At 36.4% G+C, this 24228-nt stretch overlaps 1 protein-coding gene across 6 annotated transcripts; it reads right to left on the bottom strand.

Moving 5' to 3' along the window:
* Nucleotides 1-865: 865 nt before the first annotated feature.
* LOC139157085 (golgin subfamily A member 6-like protein 1) lies at nt 866-20127 on the bottom strand. 6 transcript variants are annotated; one of them, XM_070733446.1, is made up of 10 exons: nt 19941-20127; nt 15900-15990; nt 15607-15685; nt 12602-12716; nt 9697-9881; nt 8238-8392; nt 7130-7292; nt 5580-5738; nt 4444-4611; nt 866-1463 (listed from the first exon to the last, which is right to left on the bottom strand). In XM_070733446.1, the coding sequence occupies exons 2-10, from the start codon at nt 15986-15988 to the stop codon at nt 1260-1262; spliced, it is 1317 nt and encodes a 438-aa protein (XP_070589547.1). In that variant the 5' UTR covers nt 15989-15990; nt 19941-20127; the 3' UTR covers nt 866-1259. The 6 variants fall into 6 exon arrangements, with proteins under 6 accessions (XP_070589547.1, XP_070589550.1, XP_070589548.1 ...); XM_070733449.1 differs by having other exon boundaries at nt 19946-20126; XM_070733447.1 differs by having other exon boundaries at nt 19584-20125.
* Nucleotides 20128-24228: the final 4101 nt, after the last annotated feature.

The following is a 24228-nucleotide window of genomic DNA, read 5'->3' as shown; positions in this document are numbered from 1 at the left end:
TTACCTACCGCTGGGTCAGACAGTTTGAAGTTTTATTAGCTGCTACTCTGTTGTCTGCATGTGGATAGCTTCTTGCTCTGTGGCAGTTCTTTAGCAAAAGTACCCAAATGTTATTGCCTTGTCTTTTCATAGATTGTATATCTAAGCACTTTCCAGAAATCAATTTCTAGGCCATTGAGATTCAACAGCTGAACAGAACAGGTTTGAATTCAAGGGACAGATATTAATGTATGCAGTAAGTATTAAATTATTAATATAGTACAGGTAGCTTATTAATACTAAATCATGGTTCACAAAACTACAGTGGTTTGGATGATGGATCATGCTAACTCCCAAACAAGTCTGATATATTATAGTTAGTAAATATAATCTGTAGCAGTAGTGTCGATAGAATACAGTAAACTATGAATTAGTATCTTGTAAGTATAGCATATGTTTCCCTTAATTATGGCCTCTAATATCTAAAACAGTATACTGTATATAACACTTTTTCTGTAAGTCAGATGCTTTTAAAGCTAAGACCAAAACAGTTAAAAAACTTGCCAAGTTACAAAATTTATATGGTGTCATAATTTTTCTTTTCATAGCTTCTTTCTAATTTACCCAATGTATTTTTTACTCTAGACATCTGAAATTACTTAACTGAAGTTTGCTCACAAACCAGCTTTAAATTTGAATTTGCCCATGAATGGACTTCTTTGATGAGTTGACCCTAATGCGTTGGTCTAAATTACTGCTTCACTAGTAATAACTGAATATATAAATATTTGCAAAGTGGCTAAGTTTAAATTTACACAATTGTTTTTGAAGATTTCAATTTCAAAGTCACCTTATGTCAGCCTTGCAAGGTAGTCCAGACAAGAAGTATATGAAGAAATGCCAACACTATCTTTATTGTAATGTTAAATTTACAGACTCTTGAGAGCCTGAACACACATCACCCTTGCCCCTTCTCTTTACATCTCAGGAAGCCAGAAAGAGTCCCTTATAAAATTTGCCATGCCCCCATTTCTTCTGAGGGATTAGCTGTTTCTTATATGACCATTGCTTATTTGACTAGATCAAGGCCCATCTATTTGTGGGTCTTCCAACTATCTCCCAAAGTCATTCCCATATATCACTGTATCTTCCTTCTGTGTACAGTCATGATTCAAAGAATAATTAACATGATTACATTGACATGATTCAAGAAGGTTCTATGAAATCATACATAATTCAACGTTTCTTATATGAAATCAAAGCTCATTAACACGTTTCAATTATTCTTCCCCTATTCTGTCAATAATATTCACCATTGAATTGCTGAGTTTCATCATGGCATTTGCCATTTTGGAGATTTTGTCCCATTTTTCTGATTGAAGTGATTGATGTAATGTACGCTTCATTTTTAAAGCTGAAATTGCTTCATCTATGCCCAGCATCTTATTTGATGCCTCCAGTAGACTGTTTTCTTTTCCAGCAAGCTGAAGATAAAAAATGTGAAAATTATGTAAAAAGATATTATTCTTAAGACCAAACTACTTTACTTGTGAAAGGAAAGGGCATACAGTATTTCTTAATGGTGATGTCTTTAACTTGCCATTTGCTTCAAATGCAGCTATTCTTTCTGCAAATAGCACTTTTTGTGGTCCAATGGCAGCTTTGTAATACTGTACAGTACAGTGGTACCTCGAGATACGAGTTTAATTCGTTCCGGACCTGCGCTCTTAAGTCGAGCAGCTCTTATCTCGAACGACTTTTCCCCATAGGAATTAATGTAAATAATTTTAATTGGTTCCAGCCCTCAAAAAACTCACAAAGTTAGTCTAAATTATGCAAAAAGACATTGCAAGAATAAATGTAACTTTACTTATTAATAAGACGATAAGCTGAGAGCTTCCCTTCCCTTCCTCTTTTTACCCAAAACAATCAACATGGCAAACTTTTATTTTTATTCATTAAACTGTAGTTATTTATTCAACTTCACTGCCACCCAATCCTGTAGAGGGAGGAAAGAAGGGAGGAAGGAAAAGGAAAGCAAGAAATGGAGGGAGGAAAGGAAGGAAGGAAAGAAAGAAAGGAAGAAAGAAAGGAAGAAAGAAAGGGTGAAGGGACAGGAACAGAGGAAGGAAGCAAGGAAACTTATGAAAGGGGAGAGTAACTTCACTGCCACCCAATCCTGTAGAGGGAGGAAAGAAGGGAGGAAGGAAAAGGAAAGCAAGAAATAGAGGAAGGGAAGGTAAAAGAGAGAAAGAAAAAGAGCAAGAAAGAAAGCAAGCAAGAGAGAAAGAAAGAAAATGAAAGAGAAATAAAAATAGAGAGGGAGAATGAAAGAAATGGAAGGAGGGAAGGAAGGAGAGAAAGCAAGAGAAAGAAAGAAAGCAAGAGAAAGAAAGAAAGAAAGAGAAAGAAAGAAAGAAAGAAAGAAAGAAAGAGAAAGAAAAAAGAATGAAAGAGCAAGAGAGCAAGAGAGAAAAAGAAAGAGAGAGAGAGAGAGAGAGAGAAAGAAAGAAAGAAAGAGAGAAAGAAAGAAAGAAAGAAAGAAAGAAAGGCAACTTCAAAGAAAGGCTCACTGAGCATCTCTCACTCTCTCTCTCTTTCTATCCCTCTCTCTTTCTCTCCCCCCTCTCCCCCCCTTTCCCTCTCTCTTTCTCTCTCTCCCTCTCTCTTTCTCTCCCCCCTCTCCCCCCTTTCCCTCTCCCCCCCCAGGCCGGCAGCAATGTTTTAAAACAGCCGCGCCGTTTGCGAGCTAACTCCTGAGGTGCGGAAGTTCGCCTTTGGCGTTTGGGCCACTCGGAATGTGAAATTCAAAACAGCGTTCGGATCCCCCCACCCCCAGCAGAAGCCAAGGACCCCCAGAGTGGGGCGGCAGGGGAGGCGACCGCCTCTCCACTCACCAAGTGCCGGGATACGAGCCGAGAAGAGCCGGGCTGGCTTACTTTCCTTCCTTCCCGCGCTGATGCAGAGCCACTCGAACAAAGCGTCACGCCCCCCTGACGCTTTTGGCGGCAAAAGAGCCCAGCGTCGCTTCGGAAGCCGCCGAAAGCATCAGAGGGGCGCGACGCTTTGTTCGAGTGGCTCTGCATCAGCGCGGGAAGGAAGGAAAGTAAGCCAGCCCGGCTCTTCTCGGCTCGTATCGCGGAGAGGGGCGGCATACAAATCCAAGTAATAAATTTTAAAAAAAAATGTCTCTCCTCTCCCAGCTCTTATCTCGAGTAGGTCAATCGTGGATAGTCCAAGGGAAAAATGTTGGGGGTTGGGGGTTGACACCACGGAGTCTGCTAATGAGTCCCACGCTTCGACAACTCAATTGCTAAAGTCATATTTTTTACAGTGTAAGAGAAAAGGTTCTGTCAGTTGTTTTGTTCTATCATAGTTTATACAAAGTATCCTATGAATTTCTCCCAGAGTATTTAGCAATAATGGAAAACATAGGATTTTAACTAGAGTTAGATGTACTTCAATACCTGTATGTATGAATTCAAACTCTGTCTATTAGAATAAGGGGAAAGAGCCTAAACTGGTGAATAATACTTTCAGATAATGTGGAAAAGGTTATTTTCTTATCCCTCAAATTAATCCTAATCCAAACTAGATCCTTAAATGCTGTTTTTTCTTTAAAAAAGAAGACATGATCTTGGCTAAATTCCATAAATAAACAGCATTTTTAAATTAAATGGGTAGTTTGTCGAATAGTAATAACTAAACTCATAAATTAAAAGCAAATTATAGTTTTTCCTTTTATTCTTCTCCCTTTTGTTACATACTCATTTAAAATAATAATAATAATAATAATAATAATAATAATAATAATAATAATAATAATAATAATAATAAGTAATTAGTAATTTATTAGATTTGTATGCCGCCCCTCTCCAAAGACTCTAATCTGCAAACCCTAATACTTTTATCAATTACAAAAGTCTTACTTCACTAGGTTACTTCAGATGCTTTAAAAAACCCAGATTCAGAGGAAGGCTTCAAAAAAGCATAATTCTCTTCTTCAATTGACCAGCATAGAAAAAGAGATATTACATTTACAGGTAAACTTAATTTTGATAAAAGGATGAAATATGAATCAGTACAAAAGCTTAAAATACAATACAAAGTAGTAGTTTTGTTTTTAGGCACTCATATCTTTTTGGGCAGACTGTGAAATATTTGACATAATAATAGCTCCTACATCAATTCCTCTGTGATTTCAGTATTTTCATGCAATTTCAACATACTATTATCTACTTAATTATGGCCTCTAATATAGCCTCTTGGTATAAAATATCTCACGCCACAACATATCCAGATTATTTATAAATAACATGCACATGTAAATGCAAGTGCATACGCATATGTGCATAAATATGTACTGTACATGTAAGAACAGTATTTCCATAAGAGTATTCTAATTTGATTACAGGTGCTCTTTATTACACACAATTTCCTTGCACAAATGATAAAATAAATCACCTGTTTTTTTAGATTAGTTGCAAAATCAATTAGCAGAGACTTCTCTCTTTTTAGTTCAATATTGTCTTGTTCTTCTTTTTGTAGCATAGCACTAACTTCAGCTATTCGGCTATTCAATGTTGCAGTATTTAAATCTGCATTTGTGCTTCTTTTTTCTAACAGGCTAATCTAGAATAAATCAGCAATCATAAAAATAAAAACCAAGGAGCAGACATTTAAAAGAAATACATACAAATATAATAATGCTATTATTGTTTAGTTGATGTACATCACTACAGCAGAGCAAGAAAATATAAGGGAAAATCCAGAGAAATTCAATAAAAAACTTGGTTGAGCAACTTCCCCTTTATCTGTGATGACCTCAGAAAGCCTGCCTCTTGCATCCACGTTCCATCAAAGGGCTTGAATATTGATCATTAGTATAATGGACCTTCTGAAGATTAAAAATTATTGACTAAGTATCAGAAACAAGCAATCTGTGAAGAATATAATGTTGGCTTGAGGTTGAACGTTAGAGGAGAACTAGGTGTTTTCAAGCATCTGGCTTCTTTATAACACAAAAGCAAAGGAAAAATCAGCAGTAGGAAGTGAATATTTTGACTCAGTTGCACCCATCTGTTATTCTCTGAAAATGGTTTTAATTGCTTTAAAAGGATTTTGTTTAAAAATGAACCTGGATGACTAAGCAGCTTGTACAGGATTTCATATGCACATTTGAAATGATATGAACTAGTGCTGGGTTATCTTTACACTTTATCTCTAAGTACTTAACTAGTATGCATCATGTTCCTGTATTACCATTATACATGCAAATATAGAATAAGGATCTGATTTGTTAAACATTAAGTTCAAACTGGGTCTGTTTTATAACACAACCAATTAGTGATAATTTAGCCTAATAGCCATTTAGCTGGAAGCAGCAAAATGTCAGGCAGCCATTTTCCATCACACTGAAGACAAAAGAAATGATTTCTGTGCTGTTCTCTATACAAATAAGTAAGGAATTGATTGGTAGTTGTATAAAGTTATATTTTAAGTCCTAGTCATAGACATGTTGTGATATCTGAACTGGCCCAATACTGATTTTGCTATTTTTTTAACAGCCAATATAACGATATTTTAATTAGTCATTCAACCTTATCTTCAAGTTCCTGGAAAGTGCTCATTTCTTGCTCCAGAAAGTCTTGGTGCCTCTTAATCTCATGTTGCAGTTGCTCTTCCTGATCTTTCACTGTCAGAAATTGAGCAATGCTTGTTGAATGGGTTGTATACATCTCTTCCTTGAGAACTCTTTCCTATAAGGAAATGTGAGCTATTCATGAAGTTTCAAAGGAAACATATACTGTATATTTTTTAAAAGCACACTGGTCAACCCAAGATATTTAGAGCTATATAAAATAATAAAGCCCTGCACCAGGCAATTTTCTGTGTAAGTTAGGTGAAGTTAGATGAAGAAATGAATTACAATCCAGAAAAAAGAGATGGATGATATGCATTGATGGTGAAAATAAAGCGAGAGAGTACAGAAAAAGTGATTGAACCATTTTAGAAACCCGAGAATATATTAGAATCATGATAGAGGTTGGATTCTTTTGAATAGTCTGACAATAAATATATTCATATGTAATATATACATGGCAAAAAATTGTTTGTTCATGGCAAAAGGGTACAAGGGAATTCTAAATATGAGAAAGGTCATTTTGATAGAAGATGTATAAACCTATAAAACATAAAATATATGCATATAAGAGGACAACTAAAGCAAAAAAAAGTTAGGATGAAAGATTAAATTCATATGTACAGCACTGCATCATGTGTTTATAAAGAAAAATATAGTTTCAAAGAATCCAATCAAAGAAAGTCAAGAGTAGAAGAGGCAAAAAAATGCAGAGTAATTTTGATGGAAAAAAAGAAAAAGGGAGTGAAAGGTTAAATAAGGAGCTTCCATTAAATGGCATTGAAAATAACATGATGAAATAATTGAAGATGAAATTGAATCAAAGGAATACTGAATGAGTATTTTAGACACTTACATTATAATTATAATAAAATATCAAATAATGAAAATAAATGTTATAAATTATTTATTAATTAGATTTCTATGCTGCTCTTCTCAAAATGACTCAGGGCGGTGATTCAATTCAATTTAATTCAATTTATTAGATTTGTATGCCGCCCCTCTACGATGCAAGTGTCCCAGAAAAAAATAGTGGGGGGGAAAGTCTAAATGCTTTGAAAAAATAGTGAGGTTGTTGCTACTGCACTTGGAGAAATAAAAAAAATAAAGATCTGGTTTTATAATAGAATGGCTTTATTTTTATAATAAAGAATTATTTAAGCATTAATATCATTAGCATGACACAAATACGTACAAAATGTAGGCAACATTTTGTCTCTTGAAAGGAAAAGGGAGAATGAATATTCAACTGAGCTGCCCCGAGTCCTCGGAGAGGGGCGGCATACAAATCCAATTAATAAATTAATAAATTAATAACTGTTCATTGAATATTTGTAGCAAGAAATAGAACAGCCTTTATTATAAATAAATATTTTACTGGAATACAGGTGGTAGGTAAAAAGGCACACTTTAAAAAAATCAAAATCAGTAGAAGCTCATATATTTCTTCACAAATTATCAACAAGATATGTATGTTCTTATTGTGGATGAGATTAATGTTTTTCTTACAATGTTTGTTTGTTTGACAAGTTCCAGAAACTTGGATTGCAAGAGATTATTTTCCTTGGTCAAAGCTGCATAATCATCTGCTATTTTATTTCGTAAGAGATGGTCCTGTTCTGCCAGTAGCTCTCGTTCACGAATGTGATGGTGCAGAAAAGATATCTCATTCCTACAGTAATAAAAAACAGACATGCTATCATTCTGATACCATACCACAATTTAGTATCATTACTAATTTTGATTATGAGAATTGTGGTCTATTGTTGAAGAAGATAGACATGAATGACACGTGTAACTAGGTGATGAGAGAGAGAGAGAGAGTGTGTATGCATATATGTATGTATATGTTTGCATATACAGTGGTACCTCTACCTAAGAACGCCTCTAATTACTAACTTTTCTAGATAAGAACCGGGTGTTCAAGATTTTTTTTGCTCTTTTCAACCATTTTCCACTGACAAACCCGAGCCTCCAAAACTGTAACCGGAAAAGGCAGGGAGAAGCCTCAGGGAGGCATCTCTAGGAATCTCCTGGGAGGAAACAGGACCGGAAAAGGCAGGTAAAAGCCTCTGTGGGGCCTCTCTAGGAATCTCCTGGGGGAAAACAGGGCCGGAAAAGGCATGGAGAAGCCTCTGTGGGGCCTCTCTAGGAATCTCCCTCCCTGTGGTTTCCCCAATCGCAGGCATTATTTGCTTTTACATTGATTCCTATGGGAAAAATTGCTTCTTCTTACAAACTTTTCTACTTAACAATCTGGTCACTGAACGAATGATATAATCAGAGTCAGAACTCCCTTGGCCCACAGTTCCTTTGCCAGTCATATAAATACCATCACAAAAAAATGAAAGCATGATACTCTCAGTAGAGAATTCTGCAATTATAGGGTTACTTGAAAAGATTTCATTTCAAACATTTACCATAGATGCCTAGTCAAGCCTCCAGACAAAACCTCAATATACTAAATCCATTGGAGGAACCATTAATGAATATTTTTTTCTATGTTTCTAGCACTAATAGTATAACAAATTAATAATTTAAGTAGGTGTTTGCCCCAAGTTGAATATGGTATTAGTTTATCCAACCTTCATTTTCTCCAAAGTTTATTAATTAGTACCGTAATTCACGAGTAATTTGATCATGCATTGCTGCTGTTTTCTTAAGGATTTTTTCTTCCATTTCATGTACAGCAGACTGCATTTCCAAGAATTCCTTTTTATTTTCAGAAAGCTTCAACTCCATTGTCTTTTGCCTTTCCAACTGTTGTGTCACCTTAATTTAAATATAACATGTGGTAGCAAATAAATATTCTACAGAACTATAATTAAAAATAATTGAGGGTCATTTCATCACAGAACAAGATTCATGGAATAAATTAGTCATATATCTATACTTAGCGCTTTGAAATTCTTCTTTTTTGTTTTTCAAATATTTACAAATAACTTTACTAAAGACTGGATAGATGGAAGGAGAGAGGGCAGGGAGGAAGGAAGGAAGGAAGGAAGGAAGGAAGGAAGGAAGGAAGGAAGGAAGGAAGGAAGGAAGGAGGGAAGGACCTTTTTAGCAGGAATATCTAGATAGATTTCATCATAATGCTATCTCTCTTTCCAGAATAACAACTTGAGATATCTCCAAAATGAGAAGGAAAACTACAGGATCGTGTTCTTGTTAGTTTATATAAAACCCCACAAGAAGATATGTTTGATATTACATGCCCAGTTCAGCTTAGAAAACAAGGTAATATGTTGCTACTTAAGATCCTTGCATATTATGATTTATCAAGGCATTAAAAGATTTTCTTCTAACAACTCTCTTAATGATGATTTGAAGATAGGATTGGGAGTATCCAAGAGGCAATTACTGTCTCACAAGAGGCAGAATATATATTGCTTGTCTTGTCACATTTTTTCCATGACTTGCAGTAATGGAGAAGGAAATGGAAGAATAGACTTGTTTATATATAGGGGAGGAAAAATGTGGCAACAATAGAATATGATGGACCACAACGATGTCAGAATTTGCTTTCAATGGCTTTGTGAGGAAAGCCTTTTCTTCTAATTGCCTTAGACAAGACTGCAATGGAACCTTGTGTGTTTTGAGGAATGTTTCTTCTTTAGTCAAAAAGTGCCTCTGAACACTGATGACATGAAATAGATGGAATCCTACACAATGAATTATTACTATTACTATTATTATTACTGGGCAACAAAACAACAAAGAACAAACCCAGTGTTTGAGAGTATGATCCACCCTCAAATCCCCATCATGTCTCACTCTGCCCATTGTTGTTGAGATAACCCAGCTTCCCAGCCTGCTCCCACTCCTCACTGCATTACTCTATTAGCAATAAATGTATTTACAGAAATTCAATTGGCTCCTGTTTTCCAAGTTTGACAGCCTCAGAGGGCTTGACAGATATACAGAAACAATGATGGCCATTATGAATGCATACACTTACACAGATGAAATACAAATTAAAGTCTCCCAGCTCTATAATTCTTGTGTATGCATTACTGTTTTGAAAGAAAAAAAGACCAATCATATTAGGATGTAATAAACTATAAAGTAATCAGTACCTTTGTTTTTAGCATGAGGATAGTTTGTTCTTTGTTTTTCAGATTCATCTGTTGTTCTTCTAGTTCCTGCTTAGCGTATGAGATCTCAATTTGTTTTGCAGAGATTTGCTCATCTTTCTCCGCTTTCTTTCTCTTCCATTGTCTGATTTCCTCTATCAAACCCTGTTTCTCTTTTAAATGCTGCTCTGAAAGTAGAATTTATAATGAAATTCTTGCCAGCATGGAATAATTAAGGCTTTTCATACTTTTAATAAAAGCTCACTTCGATTGTGATCAGATTAACCTTTTAGATTAAAATTAGATTAAGTTAATTCAAAAATTTTAGCACAAAATTAAAGACGGAACCCATGGAAAAATGAGGAAAAAGACATTTTGTCATGAATAAATAATTCATTTTGTGCATTATCTATCTTATATATTCATAGGGAAATAAACAACCAAATTGTTTTTTGTCTGATTTTGTCTGATTGATGTCATAGGGATAATTATGGTAGACTGTTGCAGCAAAAAAAACCAAAAGTTCCTATGAAAAATACTTATGGTGGTTTTAACGAATGATTCATACATGGTGGTTTGTGGATAATCTGTAAACTATGGAAACCCCACAGGCCAGAACCTATTAGTGGCTCAACAATATCAACAAAATAGAAGAATTTGTTCTCTGTTGTATGAATATATTATCCATGATTTAGTTTGATCTCTTTTTAGGTGTCTTTAGATAGACAAGGGGGCTAAAGGCAGTGGGTAGAGTGCAGTACTGCAGGCCACTAAAGCTGACTGCTAGATCTGTAGGTCAGTGGTTCAAATCTTATCACCAGCTCAAGGTTGACTTAGCCTTCCATCCTTGCAAGGTGGGTAAAATGAGGACCCCAATTGTGGGGGCAATATGCTGGCTCTGTTAAAAAGTGCTATTGCTATCATGTTGTAAGCTGCCCTGAGTCTAAGGAGAAGGGTGGCATTAAAAATATTGAATAAATAAATAATAATTAAAAAAGCTAAAAAAAGCTAAAGCTTTTTTTAGAAAGAGTGTGATGCTGCATCCTCTTTTGAAGAAGTTATCTCTCAATCCAGCCTTCTTTCAGTACTTCTACCATTTTACTAGTTTTTCTCATTATTTCTATCATCCATTTCCTCCCACTTAGGACTGCATGACTGTAACTTGTTGCTTGTATCCTAAGATTTGTATTAATATTGATTGTTTTTTCATTGCTTATTTGGCCCCTATGACAATCATTAAGTTTTGTACCACATGATTCTTGACAAATGTATCTTTTTCTTTTATTTATGCTGATAGCATAGGCACCAAAACAAATTCCTTGTGTGTCCAATCACACTTGGCCAATAAAATTCTATTCTATTCTATTCTATTCTATTGTGTAAAATCATTCCCTAGAGTAGAGATTGCATTTGGGGAATTTTGTTCAACTGAATATGTCTAGACCAGAATATCTTTGCCACCAGAACTTGTACTTTATGACCACAGCGTCAGATAGATTACTGTAATCAAGAATTACCTTTGAAAACAATTCAAAGGGTCAGATAGCTAGTGAGTGAGAGCTGTTATTCATCTGCCGTCTTATGTTTACATCTATATATAATGCTAAGTTACAATTTGGTTTGCATATTTGTATCTTGGTATGATATTCAAGTTTTGATAATTGTGGATCAGTTAATAAATTAAATGCTTATTAAATAATTTACAACACAAATTTGTACAATGCCACTATTTAAGAACACTACTTTTCTCCATTTCTCCTGAAACTGACACATACAATTGTCAGTAACATCCAACTTGCTTCTAGATTCATTCTGTCTAAGCACCCACTAGTCTAGAGGAAAGCATTAATAAGGCACCATTGTTTCTAAACACAAGGACTCAACAAACAAGACCATATTATTTAGAGATTAAGGGAATAGATTTTACTTTAACACCACTTCCTGTATTTGAACTGCCCTTTGAAGACGAATGTATATCCAGCTATTCAACATATTCATATTTTCTTTTAGAATTTTATTTTGCCTAATTTAAAGCAAGAAAGAAAACATACTACAGTACAGTATTTCTTGAAGATATTATTTGAAGCAATAATATACAAATTTACCACAAGATGGTGCTATTTGCGGGGGTGGGGGAAAACCAGTCATCCGAAGTTTAACCTTAAATAAAATTTGGCTTTTTAAAATACGGTAATCATTATTTGGTGTCAAGTTTCAATAAGCTACATAATACTGGGATTATGTATCTTAAATTATGAATTTAGAGTGAAATTAAAAATCTGTCCTCGTCTGTCTTTCCTTCTATAGCAATATCACTTAGACATATACCACTTCACAGTGCTTTACAGCCCCCTCTATACTTGCTTTATTGTCTGTTTAAATACATATTTTTATTTGCTAAATAGCATAAACATATGCAAGATATTAAATATTCTAATTATTTAGAATAATCTTTGGTATGCTTTTACTAAAACTATGCCTTGGTGATAAATTCACAATGCTGCATACCATACAGAGAAAAAGAATAATTACAGTACTATTATCTAGAAAAGAACTTTTTTTTCAAGCACAGTAATTATTATAATTTATTAGAGATTCTAATATTTTGGATGGTTTTAGTAAAGTTTCTTATTCTTTGGCTACTTATTATTGCAAAAGAACAATACCATAGCTGGACATATGCAACACCCCTCCTCCCCGCCCCTTCTTCAGTGGTATATTTAGTTATTTCAGTAGGGGAATTTGGAGGGTTTTTTCACAGTGTAACGAAAATTATTTGCAATATTTTTTTCTGAACCCCCCCTCCCCGAAATTAGAAGTCAACAAAAATCCAAATTTTTATTAAATTAAAATTAATAGTTCTGTAGGAAAATCTACATCATTTTGATAATGCTGAAAAAATGATTACCATTAGCCATACTGATTTGGTTATTAAGTTGATTTCTTTCCATCATCAGAAAGTTTAAACCATCTTTCTTTCGCTTCAGCTCCAGATCAAGGCTATCAGCCTTACACTGTAATGTCTATAAAATAATACAAATACAGTGAGTTATAGTTATAAAATTATAGTTACATTGAAATAACAGAGAAGTTCAGTATCTTAAAGAGATCGTTTTAAATACATGTTCTAATAAATTGAATTTAAGACCTCCTGTAATATTGAAAAAATATTTTCATACAGGTAATCTTTGACTTTGACTGTGATTGCACCTAGCAATTCCAGTTGTAAGTTGTGACAGTCGTAAAGTGGATCATCAAATAACTAGACTCAATTTTACAAACTTTTTTGTGGCGGTTGTTAACCACAGACAGCAGTCATAAAGCAAACTAATTGTTCACTATGATCATTTTTTCCCAACAACCAAATGTAAATGCCAGCTTCGAGGGAAAAAAATATCATAATGGTTATGTGATTTCACAAGGCACTGCAAATGACTCTAAATGTGGGCCAATTGCCAAGCATCTAAAATATGGTCATGTCATAATCTTGGAAATGGGTTATATGTATGTTTTAGAGTTCCGTCGTAACTTTGAATGGTCACTAAGTGACTGGTCATACATTGAGCACTACCTGAACATATATTTCAAATGTGTTTGTCTGTTTTCCTTGTGTTTTCATTTTTGTGAATCCTCAATTCACAAATACATTTTGAAATTGCTAGAACAGTGGTTCTCAACCTTTCTAATGCTGCTACCCCTTAATACAGTTCCTCATGTTGTGGTGACCCCCAACCATAAGTCTAGCGCCAATTCTCCCAACAGAGCTTTAAGCTTGTTGGCAGGAATTTCAGAGGGATACCCCAACTGTAAACACCTAATGGTCAGATTGTAAAAATATTTTCCAAGGTGCCAGAATAGAAGCTTTAGTTCTTAACAACAATGGGAAATTTGTCTTTTTCCCACAGCTTTAGGCGATCCATATGAAGCAGTCATTCGACCTCCAAAGGGGTCCCGACCCCCAGGTTGAGAATCACTGTACAGTGGTACCTCGAGATACGAGTTTAATTCGTTCCGGACCTGGGCTCTTAAGTCGAGCAGCTCTTATCTCGAACGACTTTTCCCCATAGGAATTAATGTAAATAATTTTAATTGGTTCCAGCCCTCAAAAAACTCACAAAGTTAGTCTAAATTATGCAGAAAGACATGTTTTTAATGAAGAAATGTACATGTACATATAAATGAATAATGAAGTTTCTTTCACTTAACTTGTAAACTTTCTTAAACTTTTAAATTTACATATGTTCAACTTCTCTGCCACCCAATCCTGTAGGACAGAGGTCCCCAACCCTTTTTGCACCAGGGACCGGCTTTAAGCGATCAAGAGAGGAATGGGTGAATGAATGGACGGAGGGTGGGAAGGAAGGAAGGAAAGAGGGAAGGGACAGGAACAGAGGAAGGAAGCAAGGAAACTTATGAAAGGGGAGAGTAAGAGAGGAATGAGTGAAGGGAGGGAGGGAGGGAAGAAGGTGGGAAGGAGAAAGAAAAGAAGAAATAGAGGAAGGGAAGGTAAAAGAGAGAAAGAAAAAGAGCAAGAAAGAAAGAAAGAAAGAAAGAAAGAAAGGGGGAAGGGACAGGAACAGAGGAAGGAAGCAAGGAAACTTATGAAAGGGGAGAGTAAGAGAGGAATGAGTGAAGGGAGGGAGGGAGGGAAGAAGGTGGGAAGGAGAAAGAAAAGAAGAAATAGAGGAAGGGAAGGTAAAAGAGAGAAAGAAAAAGAGCAAGAAAGAAAGAAAGAAAGAAAGAAAGGGGGAAGGGACAGGAACAGAGGAAGGAAGCAAGGAAACTTATGAAAGGGGAGAGTAAGAGAGGAATGAGTGAAGGGAGGGAGGGAGGGAAGAAGGTGGGAAGGAGAAAGAAAAGAAGAAATAGAGGAAGGGAAGGTAAAAGAGAGAAAGAAAAAGAGCAAGAAAGAAAGCTGCAAGCCCCCCCCCCCCGAGCCCCCCAGGCCGGCTGCAAGCTTTTAAAACACGCGCGCCGCTTCGCAGCTGTCTCCTGAAGCCGAACGCGGAAGTTAGCGTTTGGCTTCAGGAGACAGCTCCTTGGCGCTTGTATCTCGAATTTGGGCTTGTAAGTAGAACAAAAATATCTCTCCCCTCCCAGCTCTTATCTCGAGTTGCTCTTAAGTAGAGCAGCTCTTATGTCGGGGTTCCACTGTACTAGAAGAAGCTACAGTAGTCCTTTCACTTTCCTCTATTAATAACCCACTAAGTAAATATGCAAAGAATTGCTTTGCCATTAGTTGTCAAAATATCACTATATTATATTACATATCCTAACTGTAACAAAGATTAGTCTTGCACAACATTGGAAACAGAAAGATGTACCAACTAAAAATATAGTGCAGAAAATTTTTGAATGTGCTGAAACAGATAAAATGACCATGGAATTAAACAAAAAGGAGGATTTCGAATATTATGAAATTTGGAATGTATTTTATGATTGGCTTGAAAAGAGAAAACCAAAGAAAGTTATAAATACTTAACTTATTAATAGGTATAGGATATTGTATATTCTAGGTTAGTATAACTATATTAATTGAGGAAAAATGATATATGTTATTGGGGAAAGATTATAGAATTATGTTAACTGTAGAAAATATATAAGCATAAACTTACCATCGATATTAAGTGCTGTAAGATAACCCTAGAGGTTATATAGTGTAGTTGTTAGTAGTGTTTTGTTGGGTTTGTCTATTGTCTGTATATACATTTCATTTTATTTTTCGTTTCGTTTTCTATTTCCATTTTTGTATTGTTTTTAAATGTACATAAATCTAATAAATATTTTTAAAATGAAACTGCTAGAAGAAGTTACAGTGGTCCTTTCACTTTCCTCTATTAATAACCCATTAAATATAAGTAAATATGCAAAGAATTACTTTGCCATTAGTTGTCAAACAGAGATAAAAATTACCTGTAGGTTTTGTGCCATATGTTCCATTTCACATGCAAGGAGAGGCTGAGTATTAATTCCCTTTTTAGTCTGCTCACGAGTAACAGCAAAAAGTTAAGGTAAAAGGATGAATAACTTAACTAAATAATTTTAAATAACATTTAAAATAGAAAATAGCTGAGTAATTCTCATTCAGTTTCCATATTAATAAAATATTTGAGTTCAACATTACAAATAATACTTTGAGTATCCAGCCCCTATAATTCTTTAAGCCATATGTTTTAATTAACCATACTCAGAAATGCATAGGATATAGAAACTTAGCTTCCAATTCAAGAAAATAAATTTGCTGTTGAAGATTCTTGATGTATTCAGATTCTATGTATAGCGATGTATTTTCCATTTCTAAAAGGGAAAAAAAAGAAAATGAATTATAATTACTGTATAAAGTTGTATTTCTCTTTATTTTTTTAAAAAAAGTTTTACTCTTATACAGTGCTTTACTCTTATAAGGGCAGGATAGAAGCTTAAAAATAACATTAGAAAGTATTACTTAGAGAAAGAGTAGTGGAAGCTTGGAACCAATTTCCAGTGGGTCAGTCATCAGTAACTGAGTTTAAATATGCTTGGGATAAACATATGTCCATCAATCTGATACAAATTTAAATAAGAAATAAGAAAATAAAACAAGCAAAATCTCCTCAAAGGGCAGGCCTGATGGACCACTAGGTCCTTTTCTGCCATCAGTTTTCTGTGGTATGTTTCTAGGGTTCTCAGACAGCCATTTTGATTCAATGCTCTGGATAAGTTTATGTGCAACAGGGAATTTTAGCCTCTATTGTTCTTTATTTTTACCTATTTGTAAAGCATTTGTGGGGGGCGGAAGGATGTCAAAGCAGGCAAAATATAATACTGTTATGGGAGTTTTAATATAAAATGTAGTTTTGCGTTTGCCCTTACTACTTTTCCCTTCTGTTTAAGAAAATCAGCAGCATCTTCTAATCCTTGGGTCCCAGCTACAAGCCTTAGCAGATATTAAGTAAATTGTACAGCACTCCATAAAAAATATTTCCCATTATTTATTTTTCATGTTGCATCAACCAAATTGTACAATATTTCCACATTCATATAGCACTTAAAAATCTTTTAAAGATTTTTCCTCAGAACATTAATATTTATTTCAATTCTGCTCTCTAATATACTTATTCCAGAATATACTTATTCCAGAATATACTTATTCCAGAATTCTCTCACTTCAAATTCAAATTATTTCTCCATTTTATTTTCAATGTCATTCATTCCTTTGAAGGCTTCTTATTAGTTCCCAACAATCAATCTCCTATGTACACGTTTTTCTCATACACAATTTCTTTTTATTACATCATGCCAGCAAGCAGGGTTTTTTTCATACTTCCAATTAACTCATCAGACTTCCATGGCATTCTGGAAAACAATTCTGTTCTCTCTATGTTAAACAGCTTCTAAATCTATTTCCTTTTCATCTAGGACAGTGGTTCTCAACCTTTCTAATGCCGTGATCCCTTAATACCGTTCCTCATGTTGTGGTGACCCCCAACCATAAGTCTAGCGCCAGTTTTCCCAACAGAGCTTTAAGCTGATTGGCAGGAAGGTCAGAGGGACACCCCCACTGTAAATGCCTGATTGGTCGGATTGTAAAAATATGTTCCAAGGCACCAGAATAGAAACTTTAGTTCCTAACACCATGGGAAATTTGAGATTAATCTGCCTTTTAAAACTTTTTGACTTAAAAAGTATATATGATTTATACTTTCTCTTTCTGCAGTCATTTTAATTTACTGTAATTCCATTTTGTTCAAAGATAAAATTTTCCCAAAGAAATACAGTACTGCTCTACAGTCATAATCACTCATCCCCACTGAATCCTTCACTATTTTTTCAAAACAATTAAATCAACCATGCTTTAAATCTATATTTTGTCTAAAATGGTATGGCACCTGTGCCAGAAGTGGTAGGCAGTGCCGTCTCTGTCGGCATGCAAATCGTTGCCCCAGTTCAGCTCTGCTGTGCATACATGCGTATGTGCCTCCCATTGGCCAGCTGGTCTTCGAGTTTCTGTTGTGCATGCACAGGTATGTGGGGGCTCGTATATGCATAAAAAATGGAATGTGTGTGAGGGGCGTGTGCAGAGTGTGCATGCATGCGTGGGGGCTTGTGCATGCATTGCATTTTGAGGGTTCATGCGTGCTTTGGGCACTCAGTCCGGAAAAGGTTAGCCCACACTGATATAGGGTCTCCTGCATGAGCATGGAGTTGGACTACCAGACCTACAAGAACCCTTCCAACTCTACTATTCTGTTATATTCATTCCCGTGCCATGTCTATGTAACTGAAACTCACATTTGAAAGAAACAGATTTCTTCCCCTGTGAAAGTACCAACTAGCACACCTTTCTAATTCTTTCATGAGTCCTTAATGGCTAAATCATTTACATCTATTTATCAAAGTCATCTAAGAGAAAAATCCCTCTTCCATCATATTAATTTAGAATCAGGGATTTGGGGTGGGTGGGTGGGTAGAGTCAGAAGTCAGGATGATGACCACAATCATATGATAACAACCATGCATTTTTACATACAATACATCCTGATTCTTGTAAAAAGGGGGGAGGATTTCGTTGCACAGTTGCAACCACCACCTTAGCATGCAACTCATGCCCATATACAACATTCCCTGCCACTGGTAAAGACATTATCAGTCAGTTTTGGAACATTTAGTTCCTACTTTTACCAAAATTTCCTCAAGCCATTCTATACAATTTAGTAGGATATCTACATTTCATATCTACAGTTACACACATGTCACCATCTGTGATGTAGACAGTATACTAGGAATATACTCAATAAGAACCAGTTGGTGTAGTGGTTAAAATCAGAAGGCTAGAAATCAGAAGACTGTAAGTTCTAGTCCCATCCTAGACACAAAGACAGGTGGATGACTTTGGGCCAATCACTTCCTCTCAAGCAAACAGCTTTTGAAAAGTCTTGTCAAGAAAACTTCAGAGTCTATTCCAGGCAATCTTTGAAACTTTGGAATACAGTATTTAGTACGGTATCTTTTAAAAGGAAATGGTAATATAAATTGAATAAGCAGAGAAAAAACTATCTATCTATCTATCTATCTATCTATCTATCTATCTATATATCTATATATATATATATATATGTAGATTGTTCTGAGTTCGGGTTTTGCCCTGTGTAACGTCGCATAAACATGCAAAATATTACACAGGGCAAAACCCGAACTCAGAACAATCTACATACATATACCCGTGAAAATTTACGAAAACAAATATATATATATATATATATATATATATATATATATATATATATATATATATATATATATATATATCTGAGTTAAATGGACAAACACAAATGCTCACAATTTTTTTTTTCTGGATATTTTTACTATAGATGTTATGTTAAAAGCCAATAACACTTATCCAAAAATCTTTCATTTTACTAAAAATAATGCAAAATTATTCCTTTTAAACTGGTATTTTTTGTTCACTATCCATCATTCATGTATGTATGGATGGATGGATTGGATTTATATGCTTCCCCTCTCCTTAAAACCTATGCTTTAAGTTAGCAAATATTTACAGTAAAAGCCTGGTCCAAGGGTAATACAGTGCTGATATTTTATACTCTTCTGCTGTTGCAATTTTTTTCAAAATTTGTGTTCATTTCTGCGGATCCTATCTAACAAAATGAATGACTTTTAACAGAGAAAGGTTTTAGAAGTCAAATGGAGCTAATTTAAAGCAATACAGTAAATGAATGTAGCTAAATGATTCACTTTTAAAATCTTTTCATCAGGATTGATCCTGAAATAAGAGCCTTTCTTATTTCATTCCCAAATCCTTTCAGCCCAGTGCAAACCCGAAGAAGAGATCTGTGCATGTACACACCGATTATGTCTTGCAGGAAAACAAAAGTTACAAAGACACAGACCTGAATCACTGCAATACGATTACTAGAAAGCTGTGCTCCCACAGATGCAAATGCACGGCCCTTGGCCTACAAACCACAGCAGTTAAGCTACATTTAAGCTAAAACACCGAGTCGGTCCCTTCAATCTTTTTAAAGTGGCTTATAATTTTATCTGTGGTTAAACCGCGTGCATTTGGCACACTCGGTTTCTCCCATTGCGGTTCGTTAATCACAGCTGATGGACAAGCGGGTTTGTTTAAAACCCCAGCGCCAGCAAATGGATTCAGAGAGGGTTCGTTTTATAGCAAGTTGCTAACGACAACAATTTTCTCGGCACGGGCGTCACTGAGTTCTTATAGAGAGCAGAAGCAGGCTCGCCTGACAATTTATCCGCGAGAAGTGAGCTCCTCTCTTGAAGCGCTTTTCGGTGCCTCAACACCCAGGAAGGGAGGCGGAAGGGAAGGCGAACGGCAGGCTCTGGAAAGGGCCGAAAGTTTTTTAATCTTTCATTTCTTCAGGAAAAGCCAATGCAACCGGACCGGCGGCTCTTCGTCTCCACAGCAACCTCCAGGCAACAGCTTTACCCAATTTTCCTTGGGAACCGACGCCATAACGTCAGAGGACGGCAGCAAAGGCAGGGCCGTGGGGGAGGGAAAAAGCAACGAGGGAAGAAAAAGGCCAGCGAGGAGAGCTAAAGCAACTCGGTTTTGACGAGAGAGGGCAGGTATCACGCCGTATTTTTTCTCAATGCAACCTCCGCGATTTCCTTAGACCTGGGATAGACAAAGTTGGCTCTTCTATGACAGGTGGACTTCAACTCCCAGAATTCCTGAGCTGGCATGATTGGCTCAGTAATTCTGGGAGTTGAAGTCCACAAGTCATAGAAGAGCCAACTTTGCCCACCCCTGCCTTAAGACCAAAGATCTTCAAACTTGGCAACTTTTAAGACTTGTGGACTTCAACTCCCAGAATTCCTGAGCTAGCATAATTAGCTCAGGAATTCTGGGAGTTGGAGTCCACAAGTCTTAAAGTTGCCAAGTTTGAGGACTCCTGCCTTAAGACATTTGCAAAACCAAACAAGCTGGGTGTCGCCCTCAAAAAAGCCTGTTCCTCTGTTCCAAGGCAGTAAAGGTACACTGTCTTCTTAGTCTATAGAGATTTTCAGTCATCCAGGTCTTGGTTGTCCTAAAAGGTGCTTTTTGTTTAAACCAAGAGGCAAGAACTTGACTTTCTGGGGGGTTTTTAAAATACCTTTCGCTTCTCATCCAAAAAAGCTTTTGCAGCTCTGACAGGATAGTGGGGAATGGAAAGCTTTATATCGCTTGCAGACAGCTACTCATTTGCATCCTTTTACAACAGTGGTTCTCAACCTTTCTAATGCCACAACCCCTTAATACAATTCCTCGTTGTGGTGACCCCCAACCATAAGTCTAGCGCCAATTCTCCCAACAGAGCTTTAGGCTAATTGGCAGGAAGGTCAGAAGAACACCCCCCCCCACACACACACTGTAAACTCTGATTGTAAAAACACACCAGAAATAGAAGCATTAGTTCCTAACACCATGGGGAATTTGTCTTTTCCCATGGTCTTAGGTGACCCCTGTGAAACGATCATTTGATCCCCAAAGGGGTCTTGACCCCCAGGTTGAGAACCACTGTTTTAGAGAGTTGTTGAACTTGGAGGGTTTTTTGTGTTCTTAGGGTCACCAAAGTAATGCTAATAGTTCCTATAGTCTGAAAATTTTCTGGAAATCGGTTAATGCTTCCATACCATTCAAAGGGGGTTCATCCCAAACTTATCCAAAATCCTCGTCTTAAGTGCCTATGGAGATGCTCAGACATTCAGGTCATGGTTGGCCCAAAGGTGCTTTTTTCAAGAGGCAACTGGACTTTCTAATTTTTCTTTTTAAAAAAAAGATTTTATTTTTATTTTTTTTCCACAAGCTTCATCCATACATCAATATGCACATGCCTTTAAATTGATCAGTGGTACACATTTACATACATTTTAAATCAGTCAATAATCAATAAATCAATAATAAATCAATATCCTGCTATCCAATTTTCCATTCCATTTCTCCAGTCTTTTGCCCTCCCCACCTCTACCTTTCTCTCCTTTTCTTACTTTCTTACTCCTTCTCTCCTCCTTTCCTTTCCCTCCATCCGTCTTCTCTCTTTTCTTTAAGGACACTTCACTTCTCATCCAAGAAGCTTCCTCAGCTCTGAAGAAAGGATGAGAAGTAAAAGGATGAGAAGCTTTGAGAAGGGTGGCATAGAAATCAATCAATAAATAAAACCATAAAGTCCAATTGCCTTGAAAAAAGCCCATAAAGTCCAGTTGCCTCTTGAAAAAAATACACCGTTTGGGATTGTGCTCTTAGCACGAAGTCTGGCTTTCATAAAGCCGAGCTGCTCACTGATGCAACTACTTTCGGATGGAGGGCTGTTGGCAAGAGTCCACCCCTGAAATTGTAGGATTTCCCTCCTCCCATTGTCCTCCAGGTGTGGCAAAAATAGGCAGGTTCACCTGACTCCCTGTTTGATGTCGTGTCCCGTGTTCCTCCCCTTGGATAGCTGAACCAATTTGCTTCCTTCTCAAGTATGGCAGAAAAAGGAATTGCAGCCAAGGAACAACCAAGTTCGGAGGGCTTTGTCTTTCCTTTCATCTCGTCTCAGGCCCTGTCCTCGTACAGGTAGAATCAGCAACCCTTTAGATGAGTAGTAGTTAAGTACAGGTAGTCCTCAAATTACAAACACAATTGAGTCCAACATTTCTGTTAAGTGAGACATTTGTTAAGTCAGTTTTGCCCCATTTTATGGCCTTTCTTCCCACAGTTAAGTGAATCACTGCAGTTGTTAAGTTAGTAATCCAATTGTTAAGTGAATCTGGCTTCCCCATTGTCTTTGCTTGTCAGAAGGTCACAAAAAGTGATCACACGATCTTGGGATGCAGCAACAATTGTAAGTATGAACTAATTGCCATTTGAATTTTGATCACATAATCATGGAGTTGCTGGGAAGTTTGAAACTCTGAAAAATGCTCACTTTTTTCAGGGCCTTTGTAAATTTGAACAGTCACTAAACAAACTGTAGCATGAACTGAATGCAAGCAATGCGGTTTGGCCTGCTCATGTCCTCATTTTGTCTTTAAAACAAACCTGAAGGAGTGCAAGACATTGTTCAAAATCAAACTCCTTGAGCCAGACTGAATAAATTGGGGAAAGGAGAAGGGTATGAGTAACTGGCTCAGATTGTTAAAGCAGGTAAGAGTAAAAGGCACCCTCGCAAAGGAACAGCCATTCAATTTCTTGTCTGTGTCTGATGAAGCCAGCATACACAATCTGGTTAACGTAAAAAATGTTGCCAAAGTACCCTGGTCACTCAGAAGGATCTTTAAAATATGCCTTCAGCTCCAGGTTGCAGCTTACATTTTTATCCTGCAAATCAAAGCAATGGTCTGTTTCAACGTTAATAATGTAAGCTTTTCTAAAGCCAGCTCAACAAAGATATTAAGTGGAAAAGCCACAAGATTTGAAGGTGGAATTGATTCAACTTAGTAGCGTGTTAAATGCATTTTTAGTGTAATTAAATAGTGGCGTTAAAGCAACTGAACTGCTTTCTTCAATTAATATGCTGTGTGCTAAACTGTATCGCTCAGTGATGGCAATCCTATGGCACGTGTGTGCTACAGGTGGCACATGTAGCCATATCTGCCGGCATGCAATCTGTTGACTAGCTCAGCTCCAATGCACGTGCTGCCAGCCAGCTGATTTTCAGATCGCATGGATACTCTGGGATGGCGGTTTCAGTTTCCAGAGGGCCTCCATGGGGAGGGAAGCTTTGATCCTGGGGAGGGTGAAAAATAGGCCTACCAGGCCCACCAGAAGTTGGGAAATGGGCCATTTCCAGCCTCCAGAGGGCCTCCAGGGAGGGAGGGCGAGGCCATTTCCGCCCTCCCCAGGCATTAAATTATAGGTGTGGGCACTTACTCATGCAAACTAGCAAACGCACATACTTTCGGCACCAGAGGAAAAAAAGGTTCACCCTCCTTGGATTCAATGGCAAAAAGATACTTGGGAGCATGTAGAATTGTCCACAATTCTTATAGCAACTACACAGTGAGAAAAATCATACCACTCCAAATCTGCAGACTGATTCAAAAAACAAAATCAATTGTAGATATGCATGCTTCCAAGCATCTTTTTCTCTTTGAATCCAAAATAATGCTTTAATAAATCACTGCATTAAAAAGTCATTAAAGTCAAAATGAAATATGTGGTTTTTATCAAATCCCGAAGAGACTTCTCATGAATAATTTGGGTTGGGTTGGAAAGCATTTTTGTGTGTTTTTTTAAGCTCTGAAGTGCTGAAGTATAATTTTTTTTAAAAAAAAAATCACATCACCTCCTCCTCCCCAACCCCCACATATTAGTTTATTCTGTTTTGAAGTTAAGGGAATTTGTGATTTTAGTCTTCAAAGCAAGCTACAAATTAGAGACATATACTGTATATCAATTATTTAAATCAATGTTAAATTTATATTATTTAAATAATGCTATATTTTTAAATACAGTTTCCAATTGAATATACCACAGACGGACACAGGATCATTAAGGATAGCGTATAGGTCTATGATGGCAAACCTATGGCACACGTGCCAGAAGTG

This window comes from Erythrolamprus reginae, chromosome 1 (genome assembly GCF_031021105.1).
Source record: "Erythrolamprus reginae isolate rEryReg1 chromosome 1, rEryReg1.hap1, whole genome shotgun sequence".
Taxonomy (NCBI): domain Eukaryota; kingdom Metazoa; phylum Chordata; class Lepidosauria; order Squamata; family Dipsadidae; genus Erythrolamprus; species Erythrolamprus reginae.
Note: the sequence above shows the minus strand (reverse complement) of the source record. Positions and strands in the feature narration are given on the sequence as shown.